This window comes from Mercenaria mercenaria, chromosome 12 (assembly GCF_021730395.1).
Source record: "Mercenaria mercenaria strain notata chromosome 12, MADL_Memer_1, whole genome shotgun sequence".
NCBI lineage: Eukaryota > Metazoa > Mollusca > Bivalvia > Venerida > Veneridae > Mercenaria > Mercenaria mercenaria.
The window spans coordinates 76,733,766-76,755,197 of NC_069372.1; the positions used below are offsets into that span (position 1 = coordinate 76,733,766).

At 34.6% G+C, this 21,432-nt stretch overlaps 1 protein-coding gene across 1 annotated transcript; it reads left to right on the forward strand.

Moving 5' to 3' along the window:
- Positions 1–20,476, forward strand: LOC123533500 (MAP kinase-activated protein kinase 5-like). The gene is made up of 13 exons (XM_053520363.1): positions 1–111; positions 3,125–3,198; positions 4,800–4,973; positions 5,275–5,383; positions 8,384–8,473; positions 9,410–9,505; positions 10,200–10,277; positions 10,689–10,876; positions 11,611–11,725; positions 12,321–12,448; positions 12,969–13,078; positions 15,773–15,880; positions 16,709–20,476. Exons 1-13 carry the CDS (start codon positions 76–78, stop codon positions 16,849–16,851), a joined length of 1,449 nt encoding a protein of 482 aa, XP_053376338.1. The 5' UTR covers positions 1–75; the 3' UTR covers positions 16,852–20,476.
- The last annotated feature ends 956 nt before the right edge of the window (positions 20,477–21,432 follow it).

The window sequence follows — 21,432 nt, forward strand, 5'->3', positions numbered from 1 at the left end:
TGCAAGTATACTTTTTCCTCACACAATAAGTCCCATACAGTTGCATGAAATCATGAAACTGAAACTAGAGTAGAAATGGCCGAAGGCGGAAGATGTGCCCCAAAAATCAAGGTACTGTATATTTGACGATCAGTTACTAATTTATTCTATAACATTACTGTGTGAATGAAGTAGACTTTCACTCTGTGATTTTTTTGTTTTAGGGATGGTCACAGGTTCCGGTAGTCCTATATAAGACCTGACATAACTAATATCACTTCATAAGTTCATTTTAATTCATATTTTACATTTTTTATTTTCCATATTATGTCGAAAAAGGCGTTGATAGTAAAAATGTAAAATGTCAGGATATTAACAGGTCGGAGACTTCCCCTGGATTGAGAGACATTCTCTCTATCTAAACATTGTCTCTCGTTCGGAAGACAAAATGTCTTTCAATCGAAAGACTCAAATTAGCTTAAGCAATGAAAATCATTGAAAGAGTAATTAAAACTCTCTTTTTAGAATGCGCAAATTTATTTCAGATATAGAAAATTATCTTTCTTAAATTATCAAATTTTCAAAATTAAAATTATTTGGATATTTTGTTTAAGCATTATAATGCTTAAGCAAACTTCTATGACAATGTGTTTCTTGTAAAGTTTACTTGAAATAACAAGTTGTTTCAATGAATAAATAATGCGACTGTAATGAAATGCTTGTTTTGATAATGATTTCATGTTTTTTCAACACTTAAGCTAAATGCAGTCTTTCAATCGAAAGACATTTTGTCTTTCAAACGAGAGACAGTGTTTAGATCTAGAGACTGTCTCTCAATCCAGGGGATGTCTCCGACCTGATTAATGTTGAACGTCAAATGACAACTTTTTCACGTCTAATTATTTGGACTAAGGTTCCGGTACAACTATCGGTGATTGTACCCAGTCGCGATATTGTGATAATTTTTTCGTACAGGTCAATATCTTTCCTCCACGTAGTAGAGGCAGACATAAGGTAAATATCAGTCTGTGAAATCAGTCTGCCGTGCAATCGAAAAATTGAGACTAAGATTCTGGCTGAGCTAAATTGAAAACTTTGTATGCCCTTTTCTCGTTATTTCGAGCCCCTTAACCAGTATTTCAGTTCTTGTCATTAACAGATCTAAGTTTCAAAAGAGTTTTTGCTATAGTTTGATACTCCAACATCTAAACTTAAAAAATCCCCATGAAGAAAAATTCTAAGGATTGTTGCCAATGAATCCAGACTTTCACACGATGACCCTAGTCCAACTAATTTGATGCGATCTTAGGAAATATTGAGATAATTTTTTCATATGGGCAATATCCCCACTCGCATCAAACACTCGAAAGACCAAAATAGTTGAAGCTATTTCCGATGGAAGTTTCATCGCTGCCGACGTTTTACATGCTATAAATTTAAATGCTGATTATTTCACGAATTGGCCATAAATTCAAATAAAACTTACATGTATCGAAAGGAGATTCAATTCCTCATTGATTTATGTAAAAAATTATCAAATTATATCCAAAATTCTTAATTTTCTGGTGATTTAAACCTATGTATGTACTGTACACAATTAAGTGAGTGTCGTTTATCGTGTCTGCACCCCAGTATGCGCAAGCAAAAAAACCAATAACTTCACACGACTGTGTACTGTAATTTATCCTCCATTATTTTGGTCCTTCAAGTTTTGACGTTTAGATTGCCTGTCACAAATATAAAACAATCTGAATGTCCAATTATTTTTGACTAACGACGACCCTCACCCTCTGAAACAGCCAGATACTTTCTCGTTGAACCGAGACTTGTGATCATTTGTACTAGCTCTCAAAAACAAAGGCTTTTTTTGAAAAAGTTCTTTTTAAATTTAAGAACAGATATATAATTGTGTTTGCAGACAAAAAAGTTTTACAATAAGTGGTTTCTGTTACCTATAAGAAGGTTATATATTACCACAGTGTTTTTAGAAAAGCAAATTTTGTGCCAAAATTTTCTGTTGTGTATATTTCTATTTTAATGTGAGTAATACGATTTTCTTTTTATTCTTGTTTAACTGTCATATGATTTGCCACAACATGCATTAAATTTAGAAATAGGAAATAGCTGCAAGTGCAAATTTTCTAAAGGCTCTGATCAATGAGAAGGCTTGGAATTACGAGAAAGAGGCATACATGTACTTAATAAATAGGCAGTGGCTACGATTATGGTGCCGTAATCCTAGCCTCCGATTCTAGGATGATGGAAGTTCTGTTTTCCTAGACAACCCTATGAGGATAGGCTAGGATTACAGTAGTATTTAAGAGGCATCAAATATATGTTAGGACATGCATAAATGATGTTGTTGACTTATTTCAATATTTCACTTTTAAAAATAGGATTGGCATTAGTGGTTATTTAACATATATCATATATATATAATGGTGTAATCTATAAAGGACCAGCCGCACGTAAACCCCAAATATTTGTGTTGTCATGGCATAATTTGTTCCATTAATGACTTGAAAAATACTCGCCGTGCAAGACGACGTCATACTGCAGGCCTTTTTTTTCATCAATTTGGGAATGCCAGCAACACCGATGGAATTGGGAAAATGCTCTCGGAAATTGTCTTAATTGGGACAATTTGCAAATTACCAACATCTACATAGATGTGTTTTTGTGTAAAATATTAATGAGTTTCAGTAGATGTGTTTTCGTGTGAAATATTAATGAATTGCATTTCAGTAATTGTTCAACAGTATTATAATTTACCTAAATATACATACAAATTAGCAAAACTATCTTAAAACAGCAAAAATCCTAAAAGGTATAATCATTTGGGAATTTTAAATTCAACTATGGGAAAAAAGCATACTTTTTTGCTTTGGGATTACCTCCTTTTACCGGAGGTAGATTTATAGGGGAAAAAACCCTGTACTGCTTTCATGATGTTCTTAATGTCACATCTCAAAATGCCTTCGTTGACTTACTTTAAAGTATTGTAGCTCTTGGAATACTGAAGATAATCACTTCAAATTTTCAGAAGTTCTTCATAACTATTTTATTTCACTTTTGAAATTTTTGTCACTAATACAGGTTTTCTCATGGAACGCCCCATATATATATTTCAAATTCCATTTTCTAGACTCATTCCATTCTCCATGACTACACAGTTGACTGGAACCAGAAACTTGGAACAGGAATCAGTGGACCAGTCAGGTTTGTGTTTTCCCTGTTGATATTATAGTAGATACTTACTATCCTTCTGTATTTAAATAGTAACAGAACTATGTTGTAAAAAAAAATTACAACTGCATGATACATCAATACTGATTATAGTTTGTATAATCTTAACTGTTTTTGTAAGGAGGTGCAATTTTAATGACAGTTGCCAAAGCTGAGTAACATCTTATGAGGTTCAGTGTTTAATAAATTATCTACTCACTTTTGAAAGTAATAACAGAAAATACTGAGTGAGTAACTTTGCCTGTAAAGTTGGTCAGGTAATGCTTTCTGTCACTACTGTCTGCAGTGCACTGGAGAGTAACATGTAAAGTAAAGCTTACTCTGCCCCATCCACTACCTTTCTACTATACAACGTGGGCTTTGCTTCATATTGTACAGATTACGTAAGGGGGACTATGTTGCAAAGCAGTTTAGTAGTTTACTTTGAATCACTTACTCTTTACCACTGTGGGTTAGGAACCAGAACCTTGCTTAGTGTGTAGAATTATTTGATGTGAGGAAGTTATCCTTGATGTCTTCTTTCACTGTTAAAAGCTGAAAAGTTGCTATATGACATAATTATGTTGATGGGATATCAAAGCTATTAAAAAAAGCAACAAACAAACAAGAAAACAGGAAGGTTCTGAAATTTGATGGCATGCCTGATGAGGTTGAGAAATGATAATTAATGGACTTAAATTAGTATTTGTAAATAACCGCGAATTCTTCTTGCACATAATTCTTCTTATTCTAGGTTATGGTTGTCAAAATAAAACATACTGTGAAATCATTTAACCCTTAGCATGCTAAACATGATTGATTCTGCCTTTGCAAACAGTGTAGATCATGACTAGCCTGCACATCTGTGCAGTTTGATCAAGATCTGCACTGTTCGCAATTCAGTCAGTATCTTTCTGGTAAGCACCCCTTCTTAGAGTTAATGGCACTGTCCAAATTGAAAGATGGATTAGTTCATTATAGTTTATCAGGGTAAGGGTTAATTTTGTGGGCATAAAACTTCATAGCTTTGGCCAAAAATGGCTTTATACTGAGGATATGAATTAGTGGATTTCAAATTATGAATATAAAATGAATGTGATTTTTTCTTCTTTGTTAGGTATTTATCTTGTGGATTTGCTTAACCACAAAAACCACAAAAATTAGTCCCCCATGAATATAAATGAGTTCACATTATGGCAATTAAAGCTGAAGTAAGTAATAGGCCTACAGATGAAATTAATTCTGTTCTTAGCCCTTATCATCATGCTGGACACGATTGGTTCAGCCTTTGCGACCAGTTGAGATCATTATCAGCCTGCACATCTGTGCAAATTGCAATCTTATCAAGATCTGCACTGTTCACCATTCAGTCAGTATCTATTGGTAAGCACCCCTTTTAACAATTAATGGTAATGTACAATTTGAAAGATGAATAAGTTCATTATAGAAATTTAGCAGTTTAAGTTAAGGGTTAGTTTAATTGTTGATATCGGTGGATAAGGAAGAAAATGTTAGAACAAGGATGGTTTCTTGAGACATTTGACTAAGATTTTAATGCTAGACATAGAAAGAAACTTGATTTTTTTTCTTTGCAGGCCATGCAAGAAGTTGAAGACTGGTAGAAGTTATGCTCTTAAATGTTTGCCCGACAACCCCAAATCACAAACAGAAGTGAACATACATTTTATGTGCAGTGGACATGCTAATGTTGTGAAAGTTCATGATGTATATGCCAATGATCTTCAGTTCCCAGGGGAGAAACAGGCAAAGTAAGATATTTCCTACTTCAAACCTTATGATTATTTTATTTTAAAACCAGAACATTCCATGTGAAGAGTTTGGTGAAATTGTTAACATGAATAGATAGTTTATTTTGCTCTTTTAAAAATTATTCCTCTGCAGAGGTTATTTGTTTACATTTTTGTATGCATACGCTGATTTTGTAAGGATGGGGATAATTATTCAGTTGAGGTTCTGTGATCTAGATTTAAAAAAAAATTAATACGCTAATTTTATAACAATTCCACAGGTCAAGTGCATGTCGTATTGAGTTTTACCTTTACTTTGCAGACCTTTCCTGTTAATGGTGCTAGAGATGATGGAAGGAGGTGAATTGTTTGACAGAATTAGTAAACAGAGAAGGTTTACAGAAAGAAAGGCCGCTAGATATTTTAAGAAAGTAAGTTTTTCAGCACTTATTGTATTAAAGTAATATCAGTATTTGCCCTCAGGACTTTGGGAACATTACTCATACCCTAATTATTGCTTATTTTAGTGACACTTTCCCCAAATCTTTTATATTTAAATGATATTACGAGAACAGTCTTATTAGATTAAGATTTACAAGAAAAGGTGAAAAACATTTAGGGTATAAAACGGATTTTATCAATTCAATATTTGTTTAAATGTATAAAGATGACATGAAATTTGGCCCAGTTTGGGAAAGAAAGTCCCAGTTTTTCATTTGGGAATATGACCTATTAATGGTTATCAAGATAAGTCAAAAACAATGTAAAATTATCATGTTAACTTCAGAGCTCCAGATAAGCTGCGTATTTGCGCAATTAAAATTGCAGAAAACCCAATTGAATTCATATAGTGTGCGTATCAAAGCGCAATTAAAATTCCTAATACCCAATTATTAAAAAATTGCTTGCGTATCGCATTTTCCTTATTACTTGAACGGGTAAGAGATTTTGCTAGACAACTGACTGATTATACATTACAGCAAAACAAGTTGCAATTTATCGGAGAAATCACAGGACCATTCAATCGGCTGATTGGTGTTATTTGGACACTTTGTAAACAATTTTCTTCACGCCGATAAAATGTAAAAGAGGGCAGAAAATACATTGTTGCAGCACAAACAAACAAATTAGTGGAATATTTTGATGTTCAACAATGACAGTAGTCTCTTTGTGACGATGTAGTGTCACTAATACTGGACAACATCTTATGGGAGAACACATATTGCGGTGAACACATCGTTAAGAATATTGGTGAATTGATCTCCAACTGCATGAAATGTGAAAAAGAAAACAACAGTATGCAACAAAAGTACTGTGAAATCAGTTAATTTCGTGGGCATGAAATTTCGTGGTTTTGGTCAAAACAGTAATTTCGTGGAGACATGAATTCGTGGATTTCAACTTTTGAACACAAAATGAATGGGAATTTTACTTGTTCGTTGGGATTAAATTTCGTGGATTGACTAAACCACGAAATCCACGAAACTTAGTCCCCCACGAATATTAATGATTTCACAGTATTTCAGAATACATTAAATGATTGGAGAGAAAAATATCTTTGGTACTATGAATTAAAACACACATATTTACATTGATTACACGCATGTAAAATCAATTTTAAAAAGACAATACTGTTCTAATTTATCACATTGCATTACAAATTTAAATACATTTTTAGCTCATCTGATTTTTTGAAAAAAAATGATGAGTTATTGTCATCACTTGAGCGGTTGTCGGCGTCGGCGTCGGCGTCGGCGTTGCCTGGTTAAGTTTTATGTTTAGGTCAGCTTTTCTCCTAAACTATCAAAGCTATTGCTTTGAAACTTGGAATACTTGTTCACCATCATAAGCTGACCCTGTATAGCAAGAAACATAACTCCATCTTGCTTTTTGCAAGATTTATGGCCCCTTTTGTACTTAGAAAATATCAGATTTCTTGGTTAAGTTTTATGTTTAGGTCAACTTTTCTCCTAAACTATCAAAGCTATTGCTTTGAAACTTGGAATACTTGTTCGCCATCATAAGTTGACCCTGTATAGCAAGAAACATAACTCCATCTTGCTTTTTGCAAGATTTATGGCCCCTTTTGTACTTAGAAAATATCAGATTTCTTGGTTAAGTTTTATGTTTAGGTCAACTTTTCTCCTAAACTATCAAAGCTATTGCTTTGAAACTTGGAATACTTGTTCACCATCATAAGCAGACCCTGTACATCAAGAAACATAACTCCATCTTGCTTTTTGCAAGAATTATTGCCCCTTTTGGACTTAGAAAATCAGTTTTCTTGGTTAAGTTTTATGTTTAGGTCAGCTTTTATCCTAAACTATCAAAGCTATTCCTTTAAAACTTGCAACAGTTTTTCACCATCATAAGCTGACCCTGTACAGCAAGAAACATAACTCCATCCTGCCTTTTTCAAGATTTATGGCCCCTTTTGGACTTAGAAAATATCAGATTTCTTGGTTAAGTTTTATGTTTAGGTCAACTTTTTCTCTTAAACTATCAAAGCTATTGCTTTAAAACTTGCAGCTCTTGTTCACCATCATACGCTGACCCTGTACAGCAAGCAACATAATTCCATCCTGCTTTTTGCAATAATTATTGCCCCTTTTGGACTTAGAAAAATCATTTTCTTGGTTGAATATTATGTTTAAGTCAACTTTTCCCATAAACTATCAAAGCTATTGCTTTAAAACTTGCAACAGTTTTTCACCATCATAAGTGGACACTGTACATCAAGAAACATAACTCTATCCTGCTTTTTGCAAGAGTGATGGCCCTTTTTAGACTTAGAAAATCATGGGTAGGACAATATTTCTATTATACAAAAAAAATCAGATGAGCGTCAGCACCCGCAAGGCGGTGCTCTTGTTGTATTAATCATTGAAGGGTGCTATTAAAGTACTTTTATGTCAGTTAGTCAGTCCTGGCTAATGATATATACCATGTGAGCTGTAAGCAAAAATACTCATTGTGTGAGATTGGTGAAATACACAATTTGTTTTAGAAAATACCCAATTACTTCTGAAAAGGCTGGGTAATGATATTATTTTTACCAAATTCAGATTTCCAATACCCAATTCAGACAAAAAGTGATGGGTAAATACCCAATTGCACCAAAAGCTTATCTGGAGCTCTGTTAACTTGCAAATAAAATAGAATAAATACTATCATCAAAGGTGTTGTTTTGTAATATGTAACTTCAATTTGTTATTACAATAAACTGTCTAGTTTGACATTTATATGGACAAATAAGTCATTCTAATGATTTAAAAATTGTATTAATTAAGTTAGAAATATCTCATGCAGAACATAAACTAATGTTATGTCAAGTCATAAATTTTCCTGTGCACTTGGAAAACTTCAATACATGTATCACTTTCGAATACAGATGACATGAATAATTTATACATGTTGTTTTACCTACTTAGATTGCAGAGGCTGTCCGCCACTGTCATAGTCTAAATATAGCTCACAGGGACCTGAAACCAGAAAATATACTGCTCACTGATAACTCAGAGGTAAGATATTGACTACATGTTGTCCACAGGGACCTGAGACCAGAAAATATACTGCTCACTGATAACTCTGAGGTATGACATTGACTACATCTTGTCCACAGGGACCTGAGGCCAGAAAATGTACTGCTCACTGATAAGTCTGAGGTATGACATTGGCTACATGTTGTCCACAGGGACCTGAGACCAGAAAATATACTGCTCATTGATACCTCTGAGGTAAGATATTGACTACATGTTGTCCATAGGGACCTGAAATCACTGGTATTAAAATTTGAGGTAAGATATTGTGAGAATGAACAAATTGCCCACTGGGATTTGACACTAGAAATTATATTGCTCACTGATAACTCAGAAGTAAGATATTGATAGAATATACACATTGTCTACAGGGACCAGAAACCAGAAAATATATTGTGCACTGACAACTCTCAGGTAAGATAATGACAGAATATACACATTGTCTACAGGGACCAGAAACCTGAAAATATATTGTGCACTGACAATTCTCAGGTAAGATAATGATAGAAGAAATTAATTTTGCCCATGGAACTGAAACCTGAAACTTGTTGCAGTGACCTTAAAACAGAATGCATATTACTCATTGATTACTCTTGATATGAGATTCTGTTTTCCACAGGGACATGAATATAGAGATTTCATTTTCACCATTAACTTTTGGTAACCATACAAATTACTCACATGGACTTGAAAAACAAATAAGGGTGAATGTATCTTATAGATCTTTAAAATAATAATGTTCATTCATTCTGTTAAATTAAAGGTTGTTTGATGTCTCCTAAATACATCAAATTTGAAGTGACTATGTTTAGGTTAAACTTGAAAATAGACCTGTATCAGTCTAGAATTCTGATAACATATTATGTACGTTTGAAAAATAGTAATGAATATTCTATTAATAGTGTTTCATTGTTACAGGAGGCAGAGTTAAAACTGTCAGATTTTGGTTTTGCAAAAGTAGATGATGGCAGCCTACAGACACCATACTTTACTCCATATTATGTTGCACCTCAGGTAACATGATATTTTTGCATATTGTTATGTTTCACTGCTCATTTTGTTACTTGAAATAAAACACTGTTTCTAACTTCATGTTATTTCAAAAGTTCATTTAAAAAGTCAGACTGACTTCAGTACATCAGCATAACATGTTACAAAAATATTTGATAAATTCTGTGAAATCCTGGACATTAATCTTCTTATACTCCATGAATCCATAAAATAATCTTATACCCCATGAATCCACAAAATAATCATACCCCATGAATCTACAAAATAATCTTATACCCCATGAATCCACAAAATAATCTTATACTCCATGAATCCATAAAATAATCTTATACTCCATGAATTCACAAAATAATTTTATATCCCATGAATCCACAAAATAATCATACCCCATGAATCCACAAAATAATCTTATACCCCATGAATCCACAAAATAATGTTATACCCCATGAATCCACAAAATAATCTTATACTTAATTAATCCACAAAACAATCTTCTTATACTCTGTGAATCCACAAAATTGAAGCCAAGTGAACACATACCATTAAGATTTAAGAACCCCATGAGATATAGCCAAACCATAAAACTTTATGCCAATGAAATAAATAGTTCTACAGTATTCACTTTAATACATGTATTCTACTAAACTTCAGCCTCTGCTGCATTTGTTATAGTACATACGTTTACATTGTTGTTTAGGTGTTGGAAGCACACAGACATCAGTCTAGATTGAAACGGGGGATTATACCCACTTCAAAACCTTACACATACGATAAGGTAACTCAACTTTCCTTTGACTATACTGAACACAATTAAGATTTTGTTGTTTTTGCTGTTGCACTTATGGCAATTTGGCAGAAGATACCAGGTGCTTCTCCAGATATTATTCAAAACACGGACAAACAGTTAGATAGAATTATTGTCAACCATACATGATGACTCAAGCAGGCTCAAACTATGGGAAAGTTTGCAAACTTTCATCAACAGAAAATTCACTCAGATATTACCTTACAATGGTTGTCCAACTACAGTCCAGTTTCAAAGTATGGATCCATTTCAGATTTTCTCTTCAGCTCTATTTCAATATTAAGTGATGACTTTATTTTGCTTTTTAGTCAATTTCTACTGGTTACATAGTGATTGAAAATGAGTTACCTTTGGTGCATAATTGTTTTCTCTTCCTTTCAGTCATGTGACATGTGGAGTTTAGGGGTTATATTATACATTATGCTGTGTGGTTACCCTCCTTTCTATTCGGAGACCCCCAGCAGACAGATCACCATGGAGATGAGAAGGAAGATAATATCTGGAGAGTTTGATTTTCCGGAAGATGAATGGTGCCATGTCTCAGACAACGCAAAACAACTTGTAAAAAGGTGATTTAATTGCATTAGGATTTAAAGGTAGTTGACCTGATACAACATTTGATGATTCCATGCTATTATGTATTGGATAAGAAAAATGGGTATTCAAATGGAGATTGCTGATTGCCGGTAAAGTTGGGAACCACTAGGCCAGTCAAGTAGGGTCAGAACTGTCCTATAGAAGTATTAAAAATTAATTGCAGATTTAATGCCTGCTAGAAAATTGAAATATTAGATACGGAGATACTGTTTTTAAGTTGTTTTATGTATATCAAATTTCTCTGTGAGTCATACCCCCTGTCACCAGTCACGGATTTGAAGAATATAAGTAGAAAATCTGATACAGATGCTCTTCTGCAATAAAGAAATACAAATACCTTTAACATTGTATTATTTTCAGTTAAATGAAATGAATTCAGTATTATAAAATTTCCAAAAGAAATTCATTATTAGACATCATGTTTGAAAAAGTTGACTAGCACTGTAAAATCAGTTATATTTGCAAGTCACACAAAAGCTCACTTTTTTTTAAAAAATGTACAAAGTGTGTGTGATAAAACTTTCACAATATTTGACTGAAAGTATAGGACTTTTATAACAATACCATTTTTGGCATGTTTATTTGGAGGGGCACTACATATAGTTTGCACATATAGGAAAAAGAATTTTGTCATGAAAACTTTGTTATTTAACAGTATCTATTTATAGGGAGAACCTTTTAAATGTGTATTTTATTTGTATTTCAGTTTATTACATGTTGATCCGTCACACCGACTGAATATTGATGATGTAATGATGTTGTCCTGGTTAGAAGATGCTCCAGACAATGAACTTCATTCCCCAGCTGTTATAGCAGACAAAGTAGGATTTTTAAGTATTATAAGCCTTTTAAGTGGTCCCACTTGTTTTTGAATAAAAACATATATTATTTTAATTTTAGCTCACTTGAGCATAAAATGATTAATGTTATATGTCCCTGGTGGTAGGCATAGTATTGGAACTACCCATCTGTCAGTCTGGCTATCATTTTGTGTTCTTACCTCCTCCCACAGTTACCATCCAGTTGAAATGAAACTTGATAGACATCATCAGCATGAAGTGAACTTGTATATTATTGGAACTTGATTGTCCAGTTACATGTGTTGGGTTTATTTTACTTTGAAATAGTACACCTAGACATTAGAACATTGTGTACTCAACTTATTCAGTTCCTATCAATTTGAAATAGAACTTGGTATACATCATTTTCATGAAGCAGACATGTGCATATATTCAGCACTTTCATGTTCACTTGTTTTTGCTGGAGTTACGCCTTGTTGCTGACTTTATTTATTACTCTGTTGAGCATTTCCAGGGGGCATCTGTCATAGAATGTTGACATCGTTCTTGTTTTAAAAATGGATTGATAGTTACGCGACCCCTTCATTTTCTTTTACATTGTTATATTATATTTCAGCAAAGCCTAGAGGATATAAATCTGGCTCATTCACAGCAGTTGACCATCTTACGGACAGAACAGTGTCAACTCACCTTAAAGCCGCTAGATGAATCTCATAATCCAATACTCCGAAAAAGGAAATACAGGTTTGCATGTACCAGTGCTGTCATCATTGCTTTCATAATCACATGTCCTTGAAACAGAAGCCAGAGAGTGGTCACAAATTTAGTTTGTGGTGTTGATAAGCTAGTATTTTTGAAGGTATTATTTTCATTGAAATTCATGAATAAATAGGTTTGTTTGCTTAAGGTTTACTGCCATTTTCAACAGAATTTCAATTATGTAAAGGCATGCAGTTAACCCATATCCTGCTAAATTTCTACAAGGACTGGTTTATCATTCAATCTGGGCAGTATCACTTGTTATTCAAAAGGGTGTTCACTGAAAATTTACTGCAAGTAACTGGCAACTTACCTACATGAATCCGAGGTGAAGGTGAAGGACAAATGATTTTGTATACAATATCTTCAATCTTATCTGTCACAGAGAACATTTCATGCCTTGCCCATATATGTGTACATTTTGTACTACCATCCAACAAACAAATTTCTAGATATCTTAAATGATCTGTTTTAGCTTAAATTATACATGTGCCATTATTTGCAGGGAAAGCAGCAATGGTGAAAACATAGAAGTAGTTACCAAGATAACAACATGTCAGCAGACACTTGGGTCTTTACGAAATATCATTGCCTATTGTATTTTACCTCCTAAAGGTAAGCTCATGTGAAGAAACACATTTTGTGTCTCCTTCTTAAAGAAGCAGGGCATTTTCTTTGTCGGCCATACAGTAAACTGAATGCATTCTTATCAGAAACTAGAAAATTCTTAAAGTGAAAGTTAATACACTTCCAATAGTTCTTGCATCTGTTGTGTAATGGTTGCCACTGTTGTGTAATGGTTGCCACAGTGGTGTAATGGTTGCTGCTGTTGTGTTATGGTTGCCACTGTTGTGTAATGGTTGCAACTGTTGTGCAATGGTTGTCTATGTTGTGTAATGGTTGCCACTAATGTGTAATGTTTGTCACTGTTGTGTTATGGTTGCCACAGTTGTGTAATGGTTGTCTGTGTTGTGTAATGATTGCCTTTGCTATGTAATTGTAATGGTTGCCCCTGTTGTGTAATGGTTGCCACTGTTGTGTAATGGTTGACACTGTTGTGTAATGGTTGCCTCTGATGTGTAATGTTTGCCTCTTATGTGTAATGTTTGCCTCTGTTGTGTAATAGTTGTTAATAGTTGTCTGTTGTCTTTGTTGTGTCTGTGTTGTTAATGGTTGTCTGTGCTGTGTAATGGTTGCCTCTGTTGTGTAATAGTTGCCTCTGTTGTGTAATGGTTGCCTGTGTTGTGTAATGGTTGTCTCTTTTGTGTAATGTTTGTCTGTGTTGTGTGATGGTTGTCTGTTTCGTGTAATGGTTGCCTCTGTTGTGTAATGCTTGTCTCTGTTGTGTAATAGTTGCCACTGTTGTTAATGGTTGTCTTTGTTGTGTAATAGTTATTAATGTTTGTCTGTGCTGTGTAATGGTTGCCTCTGTTGTGTAATAGTTGCTTCTGTTGTGTAATGGTTGTATCTTTTGTGTAATGGTTGTCTCTGTTGTGTAATGTTTGTCTGTGTTGTGTGATGGCTGTCTGTTTCGTGTAATGGTTGCCACTGTTGTGTAATGTTTGTCTCTGTTGTGTAATAATTGCCACTGTTGTGTAATGGTTGTCTGTGTTATGTAATGGTTGCAATGTTTGTGAATGGTTGTCTCTGTTGTGTAATGATTGTCTGTGTTATCTAATGGTCTCTGTTGTGTTATGGTTGCCTCTGTTGTGTAATGTTTGCGTGTTTTGTGTAATGGTTGTATGTGCAGTGGAACACAGGAGTGGACTATAGGAATGCCCTCCATCCTCCATGCATCTGTCTGTCTGTCTGCAAATATCGGTCCTGTAATTACTCAAGAATTATTTTTTATTATCTTAGTACTGCATACAAGTGTTTCCCATGATGCAACAATGTGTCGTGTAGTATGATCTATGCTTTTAGGTCAAGGTCACTACTGAAATTTAAATAAAAACCTTCTTGTTTCTTAGCTCCTAAATGCCTTAAAGCATTTTTAGTCCTAACACTGTTGCTAACAACCACAAGGGATGAACACTAACAAAGTTTTCCATGGGTAGGGAACTACCGTATTGCCACAGGAATACTCCGTCACTTGTTAACTTTGAAATGGTTAAAGTTTTTGTACAGTCCAGTATCTTCTGCATTACTGAATACTTTCAATTTAAACATGCTGTAATTTCTCGGAGTGACAATGTACATTAATTTGACAAGATGCATAACTACCTTCAGTACTTCCAGAGTTATGCCCCTTTTAATTTTGACAGAGGTTTTTCATAGAGTAGAATAGCATGTTTCTAGCCATTGTAAATTATCTAGTATGTTACAACTTCACACTAATCTTTCAGGTTATAACAGAAGGTAAAGGCATCAGGTATGGCATCAAGTCCCATAACTCCAACATAAATTTTAACAACTCTTTGGATTGAAGTTTCTCATACAAATTGCTCACTCAACCGTCAGTGCAAATATTGAATTGAAATTTTATACAAGTTTTTAAGGTTGATGATACATGGTGAAAGGTGCATGTCCCATAACTCTGAATGGTATTTTGACAAAGTTATTCCCCTTAATGGACTTGGAAAATGCAGGTTAAAGTTTTGAATGGAAATAACTATCTCCAGAACTAATGAAGGTACTTGGTTGAAAGTTCACCCAGGTATTGGATGCATTTGAACAAAATCACAGCATCAAGTCTAATAGCTCTGTCATGACTTGGGACAGTATACTGCAGCTTTTCTTAGATAGAAAATCCATTTTATTGACAAGCCTTTGAATAATCAAGCATACTGTCATGAGACAGCTCTTGTTTATAAGATAGGTTTCAGATTTGTATTTTATAGATCTTTGATTGTATTGGTCACTGCATTCATTACATTCATATTTTCGATCTTCTTTTACTAACAGTAGGTACTGAAAAAGTCCATTTTTTCCATATTGAAGTTCAAATTGCATGTTGGGGTCATGTTGTCAATTTAATGTGTGGTATCGTGTTAAAAAGTTCATTTAAGGTGGTATTTTAGAAATTTATAACCTTAAAAAGTTTATATAATACTGATAAGAGTAGATGCACATGTAGTTTTACAATATTGCACTCCTGAAGTTACTCAATATTTCACCGGCAGATCTTGTGCAATTTCTCATTATGAAGCTGAAAACCTATAAATATTTTACTCTGGATGTATTCAATAATTTGTTTATGCATGCTGTATATATTTATGATGATGAGGAATCTCATAATTTCAATAATTATTGGTAAAGTTCTGTTTTAGTAAATGTTTTCGCAAGAAATGCTATCTTTCTATCTTGTAGTTGATGATGATGAAAGTGTTCTTAATGATCTAGTCAAGAAAGCTGAAACATTCCAAAATAATACTCACAGTGGATTGGCGGAGATACTGCAACACTGGAAGTGGGATGGTAAGGTCTAGCTCAATATCTGTATAAGAATTTTCGAGTGGATAGGACTGGTATTTCACAGTTAAACTTAGTTATTTTTTTTTTTAAGTCATTGGATAAGGAACACCCCATGCTAGTTCACAACATAAGTAAAACCTACATTTTCTAATGGTTTTGTAAGTGAATAGCACTCAAACACTACCGAAAGTCCAGGTAAATAATTGTGAACATTGTAAAACTTTAATTTGAAGACATTCAGTGATGTGACTGGCTGTTTAGATTAAGTATACTATTATCTGTATGAAATAAAATACAGGCTGCATTTTAGAGAGAAGAATCATGGGATGCTGTATTCGGCTCAAGTGGATTTTTGCCAGATCGGATCTTGCGAGACGCGCAAGCACCGAGTGTGATCTGACCTTGTAAAATCCACGACAGCCGAATACAAAATCTCAGATCTAGCTACTGTTATAAAGACCCTTTTATTATATACCTCCGCCTTTTTGTTTGGTGTTTTGTTATTGAAAGAAATCTTCAATATTTATCGATGTTAAAATTGAACTTAGTGAAGTCTTTATGTATGCAATTTATAGAACTGTGTCAGGTCATGCATATTAATGAAAGTAGTTGGTAACATACAATACAAAAGGTACAATACGGAATTTTTTTCTGCCTGTTCATATTTACTTGTGAAATACAAGCCAATTTTTTTTACAGAATTTATATAGGTAATATATAATAAAAGAAATTATCATGTTTTTACTTCCTCAGTCTCACTTTCTGAGGAAACACCAGTATTTCTATTTCCTTTTGAAGGTGGATTTGACAGTTTCTTCAACATAATTGCAGGTACCAAATTTCTGGAGAAGATAGACAAGTCAAAATTAGCACAGATGTTGAGTGAACTTGTACAAGACTTAAACCGTGAACCTTTAGTAAAACAGTCTTCTTCAGATCTACAAAACGGTGCTACAGAACACAGTAAAACATAGCTGAACACAGACCTGGGGAATCATGTTGCTAAATATGTGATATTTGTTGCTATTGTCCATTTTGTATCAATATTTTTATGTACTGTTTTTAATATTTTTGCAATATATATGGTAGAATTTTTATACGCCCGTTTGAAAAACGGGACATATTATGGGAACGCCCCTGGCGGGCGAATGGGCGGGTGGCGTCCACAGACTGTCCGGAGCATATCTTCTACATGCATGGAGGGATTTTGATGAAACTTGGCACAGTTGTTCACCATCATGAGACGGAGTGTCATGCACAAGAACCAGGTCCCTAGGTCTAAGGTCAAGGTCACACTTACAGGTCAAAGGTCAAATTCAAGAATGACTTTGTCCGGAGCATATCTTCTTCATGCATGGAGGGATTTTGATGAAAGTTGTCACAATTGTTCATCATTATAAGATGGAGTGTCATGCGCAAGAACCAGGTCCCTAGGTCTAAGGTCAAGGTCACGCTTAGAGGTCAAAGGATACAATAATGAAAACTTTGTCAGGAGCATTTCTTCTTCATGCATGGAGGGATTTTGATATAACTTGGCAGAAATGTTCACCACCACATGGCGGAGTGTCGTGCCCAAGAACCAGGTCCCTAGGTCTAAGGTCAAGGTCACACTTAGAGGTCAAAGGATACAAGAATGAAAACTTTGTCCGGAGCATTTCTTCTTCATGCATAGAGGGATTTTGATATAACTTGGCACAAATGTTCACCACCACAAGACGGAGTGTAATGCGCAAGAACCAGGTCCCTAGGTCTAAGGTCACACTTAGAGGCCAAAGGTCAGATACAAGAATGACTTTGTCCGAAGCATTTCTTCTTCATGCATGGAGGGATTTTGATGTAACTTGGCACAATTATACACCATCATGAGACGAAGTGTCATGTGCAGGTCCCTTCTTTAGAATTACTTCCCTTCGTTGTTACTATAAATAGCTTATATTGTAACTTTTTCATTACTAGTCGTAGGGAAAAATCGAGACCACTTTTCTGTAGTACAACATGCATGTTACATCAAATTTTTAGGTGTATTTTGACCAATCTCTACCTAGTAAGGATTTTTGTGCGGACTTACAATTTTTTTTTTTTTTTTTTTTTTAAGATTAACTTCCCTTAGTTGTTACTATAAATAACTTATATAGTTACTTTTTAGCTCACCTGAGCACGAAGTGCTCAATGGTGAGGTTTTGTGATTGCCCTGTGTCCGTCGTCCGTCGTCGTCAGTCAGTCGTCCGTTGTCAACAATTTGACTGTTAACACTCTAGAGGTCACAATTTTGGCCCAAACTTAATGAAACTTGGTCAGAATGTTACCCTCAATAAAATCTTGGACAAGTTTGATAACGGGTCATCTGGGTTCAAAAACTAGGTCACCAGGTTAAATCAAAGGAAAAGCTTGTTAACACTCTAGAGGTCACAATTTTGGCCCAAATCTTAATGAAACTTGGTCATAATGTTACCCTCAATAAAATCTTGGACGAGTTTGATATTGGGTCATCTGGGGTTAAAAACTAGGTCGCCAGATCAAATCAAAGGAAAAGCTTGTTAACATTCTAGAGGTCACATGGCCCAATCTTAATGAAACTTGGCCAGAATGTTACCCTCAATAAAATCTTGGACGAGTTCGATATTGGGTCAACCGGGGTCAAAAACTAGGTCACCAGGTCAAATCAAAGGAAAAGCTTGTTAACGCTGTAGAGGCCAGATTTATGACTGTATCTTCATGAAACTTGGTCAGAATGTTAATCTTGATGATCTATAGGTCAAGTTAAAATCTGGGTCAGGTGGGGTCAAAAACTATGTCACTAGGTCAAATCATAGGAAAAGTTTGTTAACACTCTAGAGGCCACATTTGTAACTGTATCTTCATGAAACTTGGTCAGAATGTTAATATTAATGATCTCAAGGTCCAGTTTGAATCTGGGTCATGTAGGATCAAAAACTAGGTCACCAGGTCAAATCAAAGGAAAAGCTAGTTTACACTGTAGAGGCCACACTTATGACCATATCTTAATGAAACTTGGTCTGTATGTTAATCTTGATTATCTATAGGTCAAGTTCAAATCTGGGTCAGGTGAGATCAAAAACTAGGTCAGTAGGTCAAATGAAAGGAAAAACTTGTTAACACTCTAGAGGCCACATTTATGACTGTATCTTCATGAAACATAGTCAGAATGTTAATCTTGATGATCTTAAGGTCAAGTTCGAATCTGAGTCATGTAGGGTCAAAAATTAGGTCACCGGGTCAAATCAAAGGAAAAGCTATTAACACTTTAGAGGCCACATTTATGACCATATCTTAATGAAACTTGGTCAGAATGTTAATCTTGATGATCTTTAGGTCAATAGGTCAGGTGAGCGATACAGGGTCTTCATGGCCCTCTTGTTTATAATTGACCGTAGGGAAAAACCAAGACCACTTTTCTGTGGTACAACATAGATGTTATTTTCTTTTAAGGTATCTCTACCTGGTAAGGAGTTTTTTTGTGGACTTAGAAAAACAAAAGAATTACAATGATTACTAAACAACCACAAAATTAAAATTCCATCTGCAAATACAGGTGCTAGAGTAAAGAAATTTGCTGTGACAGGCGTATATTGTGACATTCTGGCACTCTTGTTAGTCATTGAAATTATGTTAAGGTTAAATTGACTTGTTCTTGGACTACCTTTTAATATTCTTTTTCTGAAATACATGCATCTTTTTGTATGTGTTAGCAGTGGTTATGAATATAGAGTGGTATTTAGGTTTCTAAAAAATCCAACATATACTGAAATATGTTAAGAAAGTCCTATTCACACATATGTTTACACATATTACAAATTATGATGCCTCAATAGACTGGTGGTAGAGCATCTGCTTCAAGAGCGGGAAGTCGTGAGTTCAATCCCCGGCTGAGTCATACCAAAGACATAAAAAGTGGTAACAGTTGCTCCCTTGCTTGGCGCACAGCTTTGAAAGGGACTGGCTCCTTCTCTCACCCTCGTGGTGATGGATTCCATCAAGAATGAAGTGTCGAGAGTGATCAATATAAGTTGTAGAACATCGTTCACAATCGACCTAAAATAAATTATGTATAAAATAAATTATGATGCGAAACCACTAGTATTGTTACTGGTATCAACTCCATGTTGCATATCCAAACATTTAATTGGCTGTATTTTTTCAAGTCAAAACATTTTAAAGACTTTAACATCATATTCAGTCATAAATGAAATGCACACAAAAATTGGACATTATTCACACTTGTTCCTGAAGGTTTGGTTTCCAGGGCAGTTCTAAAAAGTAGTATGTGGAAATTACTAAAGCACATTTTACACATTTTTACACATTGCAAATTACACATGGCATAGTGTCATTGAATACTCCAGTTCATACACATTTCTAGTTAATTTCACAAAGTAGCTGTAAATTGTACATGTAATTTTGACATAGAACCCGCCAACTGTTTTAGAAATAAAATACATTTTGAAAATAACATATGACACATTTGTAAACAGTATTGAAAATGAACTTTTCTGTGATGTTTTAATCAAATTTTTGGTAATTTACTTGATATATTTCATAATGTAGAATATACAGCTAAATAAACTATTTTTCAGACTACAGCCTCTTTCTTTCTTGATGTGATTATAATTATTCGAGCCATTTATAACAGGTGCATATAGTGTTACTCCTGATGTGTGCTCATAACACCATGGCCTACAATCCTCATGCGCATTTCCCATAGTCAATACATGGACCCTTTTGTGGTCAGTTTGTTAAAGGTAAAGGTGACAGATTGTATTTGATCTTAAAATTTGACAGGCATGGTGCTCACCTCTGTTGATTTTGAAATCGGTCAAGGTCATGATCAATGTTAATACCAGGAGAGATTGGTATGCACGTCATAAATATCAGCTCTGTGTACCACGTGATACACATTTCTAGAAAGGTCGTACAAACAATGAAAATACATTTGTACTACCATACCAAACAATGGCAGCATCAGAAAAAAATTCTCAGTAAAATTAACAGAAAATGATGTCCCAGGTGCAAAGCTTAATTGCAGTGATATTTCAGAATATTTTGCTTGCGAACTTAAAGGCTCTGTTTTTTAATATATATTTAACTTTTGACTTCTGGCAAAAAATGTTCAAAGGACAGAGGTGGGGAATCTTAGCATTTTCTGGCATATACGTATTACCGTGAATTTCAACTTTCAACCTAAAGAAGTTGTTAAATTGATCTAAGACAAAGAAAGCATTTCTATTTTACAATGGGTCAGACTATGCGTCGTCCGTCAACATTTGCCTTGTGAACACTCTAGAGGCCACATTTGTGACCCAATCTTTATGAAACTTGGTCAGAATGTTAGTCTTGATGATCTCTAGGTCAAGTTCGAAACTGGGTCATGTGGGTTCAAAAACTAGGTAAGTAGGCCAGACCAAAAGAAAAGCTTTTGAACACTCTGTAGGCCACAGTTGTGAACTAATTATTATGAAACTTGGTCAGAATGTTTGTCTTGATGATTTCTAGGTCGAGTTCGAATCTGGGTCGTATGGGATATAAAAAATAGGTCA

Excerpts from the sequence above, each read along its gene's own strand:
- LOC123533500 (XM_053520363.1), top strand. The coding sequence starts at position 76 with ATGGCCGAAGGCGGAAGATGTGCCCCAAAAATCAAG. Across the intron at positions 5,384-8,383 it reads CCGCTAGATATTTTAAGAAA|ATTGCAGAGGCTGTCCGCCA; the intron begins GTAAGTTTTTCA and ends TTACCTACTTAG. Across the intron at positions 13,079-15,772 it reads TTGTATTTTACCTCCTAAAG|TTGATGATGATGAAAGTGTT; the intron begins GTAAGCTCATGT and ends TCTATCTTGTAG.